The sequence below is a fragment of the Paralichthys olivaceus genome, chromosome 12 (assembly GCF_024713975.1).
Source record: "Paralichthys olivaceus isolate ysfri-2021 chromosome 12, ASM2471397v2, whole genome shotgun sequence".
Taxonomy (NCBI): Eukaryota; Metazoa; Chordata; class Actinopteri; order Pleuronectiformes; family Paralichthyidae; genus Paralichthys; species Paralichthys olivaceus.
The window spans coordinates 2,779,708-2,791,912 of record NC_091104.1 but is presented as its reverse complement, the minus strand read 5'-3'; the positions used below and the strand labels follow the sequence as shown (position 1 = coordinate 2,791,912).

Below are 12,205 nucleotides of genomic sequence, written 5' to 3'. Positions count from 1 at the left end.
CTCAGTTTATCCTGCAGCAGGTGGACATCAGTCTTCCAGAGAACAGGGTGTGGTTGGACAGGTACAAGTGGGACATACCGGTCTTCCACCTGAAAGGACAGTTTGTGATGAAACATCGAGTGGACGTTACTCTGCTGGACAGACTGCTGCGGGATGCTGAGACACAACAGACATGATCTCGTGATAATTATTGCTCTGAATGTAAATGTCCAAAAATAAATTCATGAATCAATGTCTTTGTCCAAGAAATGTTATTCATTTCACTGTCACTCATAACACAATTAAACCAATCAGAGCAGCCCCTCAATGTGAGGTCAGCTGCAGAATATAAAACTGTAGTTTAAAAAATTTGTCTTCTTTGTTCGCTTTATTGGCAGGTGGCAACGAACGTAAAGGGTTAATACCGCCATCTAGTGTCTCTACTTCTTCTTTATGGTTAGGGTTAACCCTAACCGTTAATGAATATAAAGACGATCTGCGACTGTATATAAAGACCATCACTGACTGTATTTAAAGATGATCTGCGACTGTATATAAAGACCATCACTGACTGTATATAAAGACCATCACTGACTGTATATAAAGATGATCACTGACTGCATATAAAGATGATCACTGACTGTATATAAAGATGATCAGTGACTGTATATAAAGATGATCACTGACTGTATATAAAGACCATCACTGACTGTATATAAAGACCATCACTGACTGTATATAAAGACCATCACTGACTGTATATAAAGATGATCAGTGACTGTATATAAAGATGATCACTGACTGTATATAAAGACCATCACTGACTGTATATAAAGACCATCACTGACTGTATATAAAGATGATCACTGACTGTATATAAAGACCATCACTGACTGTATTTAAAGATGATCAGTGACTGTATATAAAGATGATCACTGACTGTATATAAAGACCATCACTGACTGTATATAAAGATGATCACTGACTATATAAAGATGATCACTGACTGTATATAAAGATGATCACTGACTGTATATAAAAACGATCACTGACTGTATATAAAGATGATCACTGACTGTATATAAAAACGATCACTGACTGTATATAAAGATGATCACTGACTGTATATAAAAACGATCACTGACTGTATATAATGATGATCACTGACTGTATATAAAGATGATCACTGACTGTATATAAAGATGATCACTGACTGTATATAAAAACCATCACTGACTGTATATAAAGATGATCACTGACTGTATATAAAAACGATCACTGACTGTATATAATGATGATCACTGACTGTATATAAAGATGATCACTGACTGTATATAAAGATGATCACTGACTGTATATAAAAACCATCACTGACTGTATATAAAGATGATCACTGACTGTATATAAAAACGATCACTGACTGTATATAATGACAGTTTGTTCATGTACTCATGTGACATCAAACAAAAACAGAACAACAGACTTTGTGTTTCAATAATCTTGAAAACGACACCTGAGTCACCTGACCCTCTGAGCTCATCAAACATTTACCTGCGTAAGGTTCAAAGTGTCTAACTCAACCAATCATATACTTTGTCCACCGATCTAACCTGCAAGCGCTGTGAGGTATGGAAGGTAGGGAGGTAGTCATGGATATGGTCAGGTGTGTTTTCACTCTGGTGGAGGTGTGTTGATGGCGTCCGGCAGCAGAGCTGTAGAGGTAAAGTTTGCTCTGCAGAGAGCAAAGAAGAAGATCAACAATCTACAGCATGAACTGAACAAGTAAGAAATACGAGCAGAACTGGGGCAATGTTTCTGACGTCATGTCTGGGTGGCTATGGCTGAGGGGTAGAGTGGTCGTCCTCCTACCAGAAGGTTGTTGGTTCGATCATCAGTCTTCCTCATCTGCCTGCCGAAGTGTCCCTGGACAAGATACTGAAGCACTAAATGTTGAATGCACCAATTGTAAATCGCTTTGGATGATAGTGTCAGTCAAATGACCTGTAATGTAAATAAAGTGATGTAACGTTTGTGATGAGAAGTGAAAAATCCAAAAATCTGACACGGGTAGAGTTTCTTAGAGATTTTATAATGTTTGACCTGAATTAACAGACTAATGAAGCTGTAAAATAACTGAACTAACCCTGACTAAACTAGTTAAAGAATGATGATGGTGAAGAATTCTCCAGTTCTTTGTCTTTTAATAAACTGATCCTTTGGGTCTCATGTGTCTTTATGTTTCCAGAGAAACTCAATCAGAAGAGACATGGACGCCCAGCAAGGAGCTCAGGGATTCTCTGGTGGACATGTACAGAGGTAAAAGCTACAAATACTTCTACCTCAAATGGTTGCAAAGGGATTCAGACATTTTAGGACTGAGACAAATAAAGCATAGAATGAAATGATACAAAATAAAATAATATTAGGAAAAAAAAAAAAATGCATTCAGCACCGCCACATGTGGACGCCCACCTCTTATTCAGTGTGGGACTGGCTCCAGCTTCCTGTGACCCTCAAAGGTTAAGACGTGTAGGTGATGGATGGATGTAGGTGATAAAATGGTGTTCTTGTCTTTAAAAGTTTTTTTGAAAAAGATATGTTCTAGGAAGTGATTAAAAGTCGTCAGTGATTCTGCAGCTTCAGATCTTCGTCCTGTCTACAGAGACCTGGGCCGCAGTCAAAAAGTCAAATAATCTGTTTCCCAACCAATACTCCTCGACCCTGATTTAAAACATGCTGAGGTGGTTTAAAGATGTGAAGAAGAAGCTGTGAGAAGAAAACCTGACTTAACTAACTTAACCTAACTGTAACAGAACATATGTACAGACTGTACGGCAAGTGATAAATTCTCTTCTGTTAAAGTAAAGTTTCCTGTTTAAAACAAAATGACCAGAGAAGAGATGTTTCCAGTTTCTGCAGAATTGTGGGAAATGTTGTCCTTTTCTCTCATAAAGGATGGTTCCGTGTTTCCTCCGCTAAAGGAGATAAGTTAGGAAGCATTGAAGATCCTTTCCTCATCATTTAGAGAATTCAAACAGCCCTTATTGTATATTTTTATATATGAAATACGTCATTTCAGTTTGAAGCTTCCTGAGATAAATGTGCAGTCCTGTCACCTTCAGTTCCGCCTCAGGAAGAAGAGAAGCAGTAACTCAAACCATCAGGTGCTTTACAGCCTATTATTGTATAATTATATTTATCACCTATTTATCACCATATTAATGTTCCAATATTTAGTTTGAATATTATTTTGATAGAATATAACTGGTATTATTATAGAGTCTTTAACAATAAATACATGAGGGTTAGGGTTACTCAGTAACACCATGTTTAATCAGTAAAGTGTAACAGGTCAGTTTGTCCAGCAGGGGGAGCTGTGGTGCCTCATACAGTTGAACGCATCAACAGCAGCATAAAGAGAAGTTACTTATGATCCACATGGTTTCCATGACAACGTACTGACTGTGTCCAAGTGTTCAGTTAAAGTCACATAAAATGCATTTCAACACATCACATGAGTCTTATTGCAGCAGGTCCTACAGGGCACATGCATTCAGTTAGTCCATTTTACTAAGGAACCTCCTTAACTAAGTGGAAGAACCTGAAGTATTTCAGCGACTGCCATAATAAGAGCTGTTCAATTCTCTAAATGATGAGGAAAGGAGTTTCATGCCTCCTAACTTATCTCCTTAAGCAGAGGAAAATCTGACCATCCTTTATGAAAGGAAAGGAGAAAGGTTTAGCCTCAGCTAACCCAGCTTTTTTATCTCCGGATCCAGAACTGATGTGAATCATGATCGTCTGATTTATTCTGTGTCACATCTGTCACCAACAAACACATAAAGAACTTATAGTTCACAACATCATCATGACAACTAAATACAAATATAAAAGTTAGAAGAATAGATACCACTTATAACTATATGGTTTCCTCCACGTATATCCCTCACATTATTATATTATTAACATTTATTAACATTATATCAGCGCACAGAGTACTTCACATTTTATGTGTATCTTCTGTTATAAATTAAGCTGTTATTAAAAAAACACAGAGTGTAAGGGGAGTCAGAATTTCTCTGCACTGTGGTTCTCCTTTCCTAACTCCTTTCCTACCTCCTCCACATCTTTCCTCCTTGTGACGTATTCCATCTGGGTCAAGGAATAGTGGTTAGGAAAGGAGATTATTCACTGTGCTAAGCCAAGGCTAATATACTGTTGCACCTTTTACAAACAGCAGAGACCCTGTTTGTATCTGTGATTCAGATCAGACAGTGAAGCATCAAATGAAAACCACTTACAGCGGAACAGACCACAGACGTGAACAGTTCCTTCAGTTTAACCTAACCCTGCAAATGTTTTACTGGGTCAATGTCTCATAGTAATCTGAGGTGGTATTGAAAGGGGAGGTGTGAACCGTGCTTCAGGCTGATTTACGCTTCAACTCTTTCAGGTCATATTAACTGTTTTGATTTTATGTATGATATTATCATATGATATTGTGATTGATATTGATATTGATCGTTATTGTTTTTCAAAGCAGCAGTTATGTGAATCATTGTGTTTTTTTTTAGTATTGATCTTTGTATTGATACTTATTGTTCCTGTTCAGTAACTGAGACGAGAAGTGGAGACTGAATTTATTCTCTGGCCTCAGTGATAATCCCTCGTCTGTCGCTGTCTCTCGCTCGGATCACATTCACCATATGACGGAGGAAACAGTTTTCAGTTTGTCGGAGCAGAGCCAGATTCACTTCTGTGGTGTTTTCCTCCTCCTCAAGACGTTAGGGCAGTGTTACTGCACAGAAACAACTTACGTGTGTAAATGTACACAGTGACAAGTTTTCTTTTTTAATCAAATCTTCAAACCCTGTTTCCTCCAATCAAAAAACACACACACACACACACATACACACACACTGGTCAGTAGATTAAAATAAGCCATAAAGACAGAAGGAGATAAAGGCAGAGTGAGGATGTGAGTGAATACGGAGAGAGAGGAGGCAGTCGTGTGAACTGTGTTTAATCTGCAGAGTGGGTGGTCCACACACACACACACACACACACACACACACAGTATTGTTATATGAGGGTGGGCTGCAGACGGGGTTGTTTGAACAGACTGAAGTAGCTGCTATTCATGTCTCTGTGTAGGAATCTGTGTGTGTGAGTGTGTGAGACCAGAACATGTATAACAAAGATAAAACATATAAACCTATTTATTAGTGTAATGTAATTTAATTAAAAACATAAACTGTAAAGTATATATATATATACTGTATATGTATATCTACATAGATATATATGTTTAAATGTATGTAACTATATTAGCAAATGTAAAGATCTCAAACTAGAGTCAAACCAAAGTCAACCCAGTCTTAAACCAGAGTCAAACCAGAGTCGATGTTTGATTTGCAAGAGAGTCTAGAAAAGAGCACAGGAGCAGAATCTCTTGTTGACCGGAGCCGAGCGATGCGCCACGATGTAGTGGTGCTGCCAAGGGGGGGTCAGGGGGGCCAACCAGATACTGTAAAGGCTATAATCAGAGTTTTTTACCACACAAGACTTAGTGCTTTGATGTGGAGAGCATAAAAATAATAAAAAATAATTACATCACTATTCACTATTAATTAACTCTATTTTTTGGAAAAACAGGAAACTGTGAAGATTTGCTTGATTCTGTCCAACATCAACCAAAGTCAACAAGTCTCCAAGATGCAGGCGCAGCATTTGTTGTGTTTTATAAATACATGGAGGAAGGAGCAGGTGGGGGGTGTAACAGCAGCAGAACTGTTAGTATCTCTGGCTATAGCTAACATATGCTAACATCCACTGTTGTCACTGTTGCCAACTGTCGCCTATGTTTAAATGCTCATATTTTTTCCTTACTTAATGCAACAGGATGTCAACCTTCGATAAATAATGTAAATACTATCAGTGGTAATATATATTATGTTGATACCTTGGTGAAATAACTATAGTTTGTGTATCAGTAATTTTTAAATATTTAATACTATAATACTTAGTTATACTTCAGTGAACGTGACGCTGCTGTAACATCATCCAGCACGACCAATTTGGTGGTGGATCACTGATGGTCTGAGGAGGCAGATCCTTGGAGGGTTACACAGACCTCCATGTCATAGCCAACGGTTCCCTGATTGCTGACCTGACTCAAACCTGAGTCCAACCTGAGTCAAACCAGATTGAAACCAGAGTTAAAACAGAGTTTAAGTAGAGTCAAACCTGAGTCCAACCTGAGTCAAATCAGAGTTTAAGTAGACTCAAACCTGAGTCCAACCCCAGTCAAACCAGATTGAAACCAGAGTCAAACTGGAATCAAACCCGACTCAAACCAGAGTCCTACCAAAGTCAAATCAGAGTAGAATAGACTCAAACTAGAATCAAGCTAGCCTCAAACCAGAGTCAGACCAGAGTCAAACTGAGTCAGACCAGAGTGAAATAAACAGTTTCATTGAGATTAAACTGTATGTTAATGAAGTTTGTTTGACAAAAGCTCAGATTGACTCTTTTCGTGTAGATGTTTGTTGTACATCAGTATTTACTGTACGTCCCTGTGTATTAATATCTCTCTCAAAGATACATACACATGTGTGTTGGCGAGTGTGTGTGTCCTGTAAAAGTTGCGTCTCTCCCTGGCTTAATGTCGGTATCTAAATTCATGTGCCGGCTTGGCGGCGGCGTGGTGTCGGCGGCCGGATCACAGGCGGATTGTGTTGGATTTGAGCTGAAGCCTCTTTAATCATCGTAACACCGTCATTAATATTCATGCAGTCAGCTGGAAACCCCCCCCACACTCACTGCACCAAAGTTTCTGCACAAAATGTATTAAATACAGCTTAAAAAATTAATGGACTTTAGTTTAAAGTACATGAAGAACAGGGGGGGGGGGACACTCCGCCCCCCATCTCCCCCTCCCATAGTTTGGACCTCTGATTGGCCTTTGAATTTTCTCTTTTTCTGCAGATTTTTCATCTTTGTCGAGACTTCAAAGAGAGTGCGAGGCATGAACGGTCATTTAGAAGGATTTAAACACATTATCACATCTGTAATTGTACATGAATAATAAGAAGAGCCGCCGCGCACAATTAGCTCTGAGTCCACAAGAAGATCTGAGATGGGGGAGGATGGGGGAGGACGGGGGAGGATGTGGGAGGCAGAGGACGACAGGAAATGGGAAAAGTTTCAAAGTGAAAAGGATCAAATAGGAAATTATTCAATTACTGTACAACAGCAGAACTAGGATCAGAGCCTGGACCTGGAGAATACAGCAGTAGCTGTAATCTGCAGATTCTGGTTCACGTTCAGGACTAATAGAAGTTTTTATAACTTTAAAGATCAAAACCTTTTATCGCTACACTTAGGTCACACTCTAATTAAAAAACATATAAATGATGATGTCACACCAGTCCTGACCAATCACAGCCTCACTGACCAACAGTTCTGCTGCAGATTCAGCATCTTATGGTGACCCCACACTTCAAAATAAAAGTCCTCAGGCTCATAAATCCTCCAGATAGCGAAGACCTGACATGAGCCTCAGGTGAAACTGGTTCAGTCCTTGTCCTGGTGAGAGACAGACAAGTAAATGTTTTTCTGTTTTCAGTTAATCCCAGAGTGAACGTGGAGCTGAAACATCGTCTTCCTTCCCCTGCCAGACGCCACCTCCACCTGGCTGACAGGTAGGAACGCCACCTCCAGATGTGTATGTCAGACCTAAATCAAACATGTTGATGTGACTCATGTGACATCGCCTCCTGTTTTAACGTCATCATGATAAACCTCCGTCCTTGTTCTCCCTCCAACTTTTCCTCAGTTTGTTTCTCATTTGTGTCACAGACACGACCAGGGTGAGGACCTGAACCAGGACCTGAACCAGGACCTGAACCAGGACCTGAACCAGGACCAGTGTCCTTGGGGTGAGTCTGACCATCATCATACTTATCTAAAAAAGATAAAGTAGATCACTTATTGTATTCAGATCAGTCAGATCAGATCAGTCTGATCAGTCTGTCTCTCTATCTGTCCGTCTCTGTCTCTGCCTGTCTCTCAGCTCCTCCTCTCCACAGGAGCTCTGTGTCTCCGTTGTCCTCCAGGCCTTTAGTAGGTTCAGGGGAGATGGAGAGGGACGTGTCCCCCAGCAGAGGCCCTTCGCCTCGTGTAGAGAGCTGCAGAAATGCCCATGATGGAGATGGAGTACAAAGAGGTCCTGGAAGTCCTGTTCTGAGAAAACACTTGGAGACTGACAACAGGTGGGACAACTTATCATCATTTATTTATTTAAACCTTGGGAGACACATTGGGTTGAAACCCTCATTTTTAATGTTGCCGAAGTACAGCAATACAGAAATACAGAGAATATAATACATTTATATTCAAACAGCTATAAAACAATTCATGGTTATACCAATTAAAACAATTTTAAACAAATTAAAAGTACAATGTTAAAAAGTAAGTTGTAATATACTAAATAATAAAACACAATACAATAAAATTTAAATAAAACCAGTACTTAGAAGCAGCAATAGTATTGTTAAATACTTCTCTTACTGTCTCAATGTAATGAATGAAGTCTAACCCTAACCCTGTGTAATGCAGTAAGAAAAAGTGGATTCCTCGCTCTGTATGAATCTTTGGCTCCTGCAGGTAAAGCCATGGTTGTCACAACCAACATAAAAATAAATAAATGCTGATCCCTCCTCACTGAAAGAGCCGGGAGGCCAGTTTGTTTTTTACAACTGGTGATGATGTGTCCCATAACTATCTCCAGAAATGAATCTTAGTGAAGAGTGATGAACTGCATCAAGAGGTTTGAGGGTGCAGCTTGATGCCCGTCTATAAATAACGTCATCGTACTCCAGAAAAAAGAGAAAAACTGCTTCACGATTTGTTCCCAAAAAGAAATCATAGTTTCATTTTCAGCTTCGACAACAACATATCAATATGAACTTTGAAGGTCAGAATCCCGTCAATGCAGATGCCAAAATGTTTTTTTTTGTTTAGGACAAGCTTCAGGTATGAAAGTGCTTTTGAAGGAGGTTAAATGATTACAATAGTCTATTATTAGCATTAGTCTCTCGGTGTTGCTCAGAGGGAAATGTTCTTCAAATGATAAAAAGATGTTTTGTTATGAGCCTTGAAATTTAAATTCACAATTACAAATTATATTTCTTGCCTCTTGTCTTGGGCCCTTATATGTTCTACTACTACCACTGTACTACTACTGTAATACTAATAATACTGTACTACTACTGCTGTAATACTGTGCTGCTACCACTGTACTACTACTCCACTACTTCTACTGTACAACTACTACTGAACTTGTACTGTACTACTTCTTCTACTGTACTACCACTGTTCTCTGTCATTAACGTCAGAAGAATATTTGAGTTTTGTGTCGTTAACGTCAGTGATTTTTTATCTGGACATTATACTGATAAACAGTCTCTTGATGCGTCTCAGCTGTAGATAATTACATATTAAATGATAATGTTGTTATAGATTTTCCATCATCTTCTCTTCGTCACATTCATTAAACTTTATTACTTTTATTAAACCTCCTCTCGTTGTGTAATTTATGTTTCTGGTTCTTTTGTCTCGTTGGGTTTTTTCTGGGCGTCATTAAATTTAGATTTGATTTGATTAGTGAAGTGTCAGAGCAAGACTGAAATAGAACAAGAGTAAAAGCAATGGAGGCGTGAAGAGAGCGAGGATGATTAGAATCAGTGACAGTGTCATATTTACCTGCTTTATTAACAAGACGCTGTCTGACCTTTAAGGTGATATGAAAGAATTATTAAAGCTGCTGCGTTCATATCTGATCATGTGACACCTCAGCTCAGGTTAAAAAACCTGAGCTCACTACACTTAGGTCACACTCTAATGAAACATGCACATGATGATGTCACACCAGCCCTGACCAATCACAGCCTCACTGACCAACAGTTCTGCTGCAGATTCAGCATCAACACTTCAAAAAATAAATCCTCCAGATAGAGAAGACCTGACATGAGCTTGACGCTTCATGCCTGATAGTACAAGCCTGACTCTTCATGTCTGAACTAGGGATGTCAAGATTAACCGGTTTTTTACATAACCGCGGTTTCATAACGTCATGATTTCATAACCATACTAATTGTAAAAGCTACGATATCTAACTATGGTGTCCTGCCTCTCACGTAATTTGTGTGTGCGCTGAAACGTTAGTTGAGAAGAGGGGACTGATGTAAAGGCCTTATTTCTACCAATGGTGGACAAAGAACTCCATCGGAGGAGTTCACAGCGAGAGGAGAAATCCTTATTTACTCTGGTTTCTGACCAGCTGACACCGCCCCCACCTTCCTATTAACCATTATAAATGAAGCCGAGACTTTAATTCATCTGTACTGAAAAGTAAAAGTATAATCAGGACATGAAGAATGAGGCTTGAACCAGGACACGTTAAGTTTTTCACAACTAGTCAAAATGTCGCTCCCATAACAGAACAACTTCCATTGCTGACCCTTCAAAATAAAACTCCCACACAGATACACAACTTATGACAGGAAACACAAATTTAGTGACCAACCTTCCACAAAAAGGCAACTAAATACAATAGCTTACAAAAATAACTTTTAAATAGATAAACTTTACACTATAAAAACTAACTGAATAAAGTTGATGATAATAATAAAAATCTTAGGTCATAAGCTATATTATTAGCTATCTATTGGCTATTTAGGGTTAGGGACAATAATCGTGGCACCAAAATTTCATTTTATGACATCCCTAGTCTGAACCTTCACACTTTATGTCTGATTTGATTTAACCATAACCCTTTGATTGTTTATTTATTTCTACATACTTCCTTCCTTCCTTGTTGACACTTCACACCTGACACTTGTTTTTGAATAGTTTGTAATTTTAAAAACTTGTTTCTACTCAGTTTTCATCATGATGTCATGATCGATCGAGTTCAGAGTTTTGATCGAGACAAAAACATCTCTTTTCTACTGAAGGAGCTGGACACTGTTAGACGGACCAATCACAGGGTAATACACACACACACACACACACACACAATCACAGGAGCTGAGAAGTAAACTGATCAATTGATTATCAGATTAAAGATCAATTGTTTCATTATTTTGTTGATGTTTCAGTTGCAGGAGGAGCTGCTTCAAAAAGATAAGGAGCTGGAGAGAAGAAGATTGAAGGAGGAGCTGAGAAAGGAGGACAGGGAGAGACCTGCAGGTTCACATATATAATCACTGATTGTTTTTATATACAGTACATGTATAATCACCGATGGCCTTTGTATGTACAGTCACTTCCTCTCCTCTTCTTCTCAGTTGTCTTGGAAGAGGTGTTGTCGGCTCAGAAGGACAGAGATCAGGCTCTGATGTCACGACTCCTGTTGGCCAATGAGGAGAGAGACGAGGCTTTTCTTCATGCAAGTCGACTTCTGCAGGCGGCTGAGTATGACACACACGCATGTTTGTACTTCTGTCTTAGTGAGGACCCTCATTAGCATAATGCATTCCCTAGCCCATCTCTAACCCAAACTCCTAAAACCAAGTCTAACCCTAACCCCCAGACAGTCCAAGGTGGGTCCGAAAATGAGGACCAGACCAGTCAACTCAATTCAATTCAGTTTTATTTGTATAGCACCAAATCCTAATATCCATGATCTCCAGACTCTTCACAGAGAAGGTGAAGATCTTCAGATCTTCTTCATCTAGAGAAACCAACAGGTGAACCATGAGCAGCACTTTGAGACTGTGGAGGAGAAACTCCTCATTAACAGAGAGAAACCTCAAGAACCAGACTCAGTGTGGAGACATCTGCCTCCACCGGGGGAGGAGAGAGAGGGGGGGAGGAGAGAAACGAGGAGTGGAAAAGAGGGGAGAGAAGAGAGAGAGAGAGAGGCGAGAGAGACCGGGATCACTTGTGCATCATCAAGTGTTCTTGGTCCGTAGGTTGTAGGCTCAAAATGGTCCTGACAAATATAGCTGTACAAGAGCACACACACACACACACACACACACACACACACACACACACACACCCTAAACATTGACCTCTGATTGGACAAGACAGAGTGACATCAATAGGCTGCCTCGTCCAGGTCCAATACACCTTCATGTCCATCTTCAGCTTTACCCTCATCATCCTCTTAACCTTAATCTTCAGCTTCATCTTCACTTTCATCTTGTTCTTCACTTTC

The 12,205-nt window shown here is 39.4% G+C and overlaps 1 protein-coding gene across 4 annotated transcripts in view; it reads left to right on the top strand.

Moving 5' to 3' along the window:
* mipol1 (mirror-image polydactyly 1) overlaps positions 1–12,205 on the top strand; it is a 34,363-nt gene that overhangs the window by 4,339 nt on the left and 17,819 nt on the right. For 2 of the 4 annotated variants that reach the window (XR_011244645.1, XM_069535154.1), the window contains exons 2-8: positions 2,225–2,295; positions 7,607–7,682; positions 7,840–7,919; positions 8,054–8,252; positions 10,925–11,030; positions 11,142–11,232; positions 11,331–11,457. Coding sequence is in view for 2 of the 4 variants with exons in the window: in XM_069535154.1 (XP_069391255.1) it covers positions 2,286–2,295; positions 7,607–7,682; positions 7,840–7,919; positions 8,054–8,252; positions 10,925–11,030; positions 11,142–11,232; positions 11,331–11,457 (689 nt within the window). In the remaining 2 variants the exon portion in view is untranslated. Of the gene's footprint in view, positions 1–2,224; positions 2,296–7,606; positions 7,683–7,816; positions 7,920–8,053; positions 8,253–10,924; positions 11,031–11,141; positions 11,233–11,330; positions 11,458–12,205 lie in introns of all 4 variants that reach the window. The other 2 variants (XR_011244646.1, XM_069535155.1) reach the window with 1 other exon arrangement.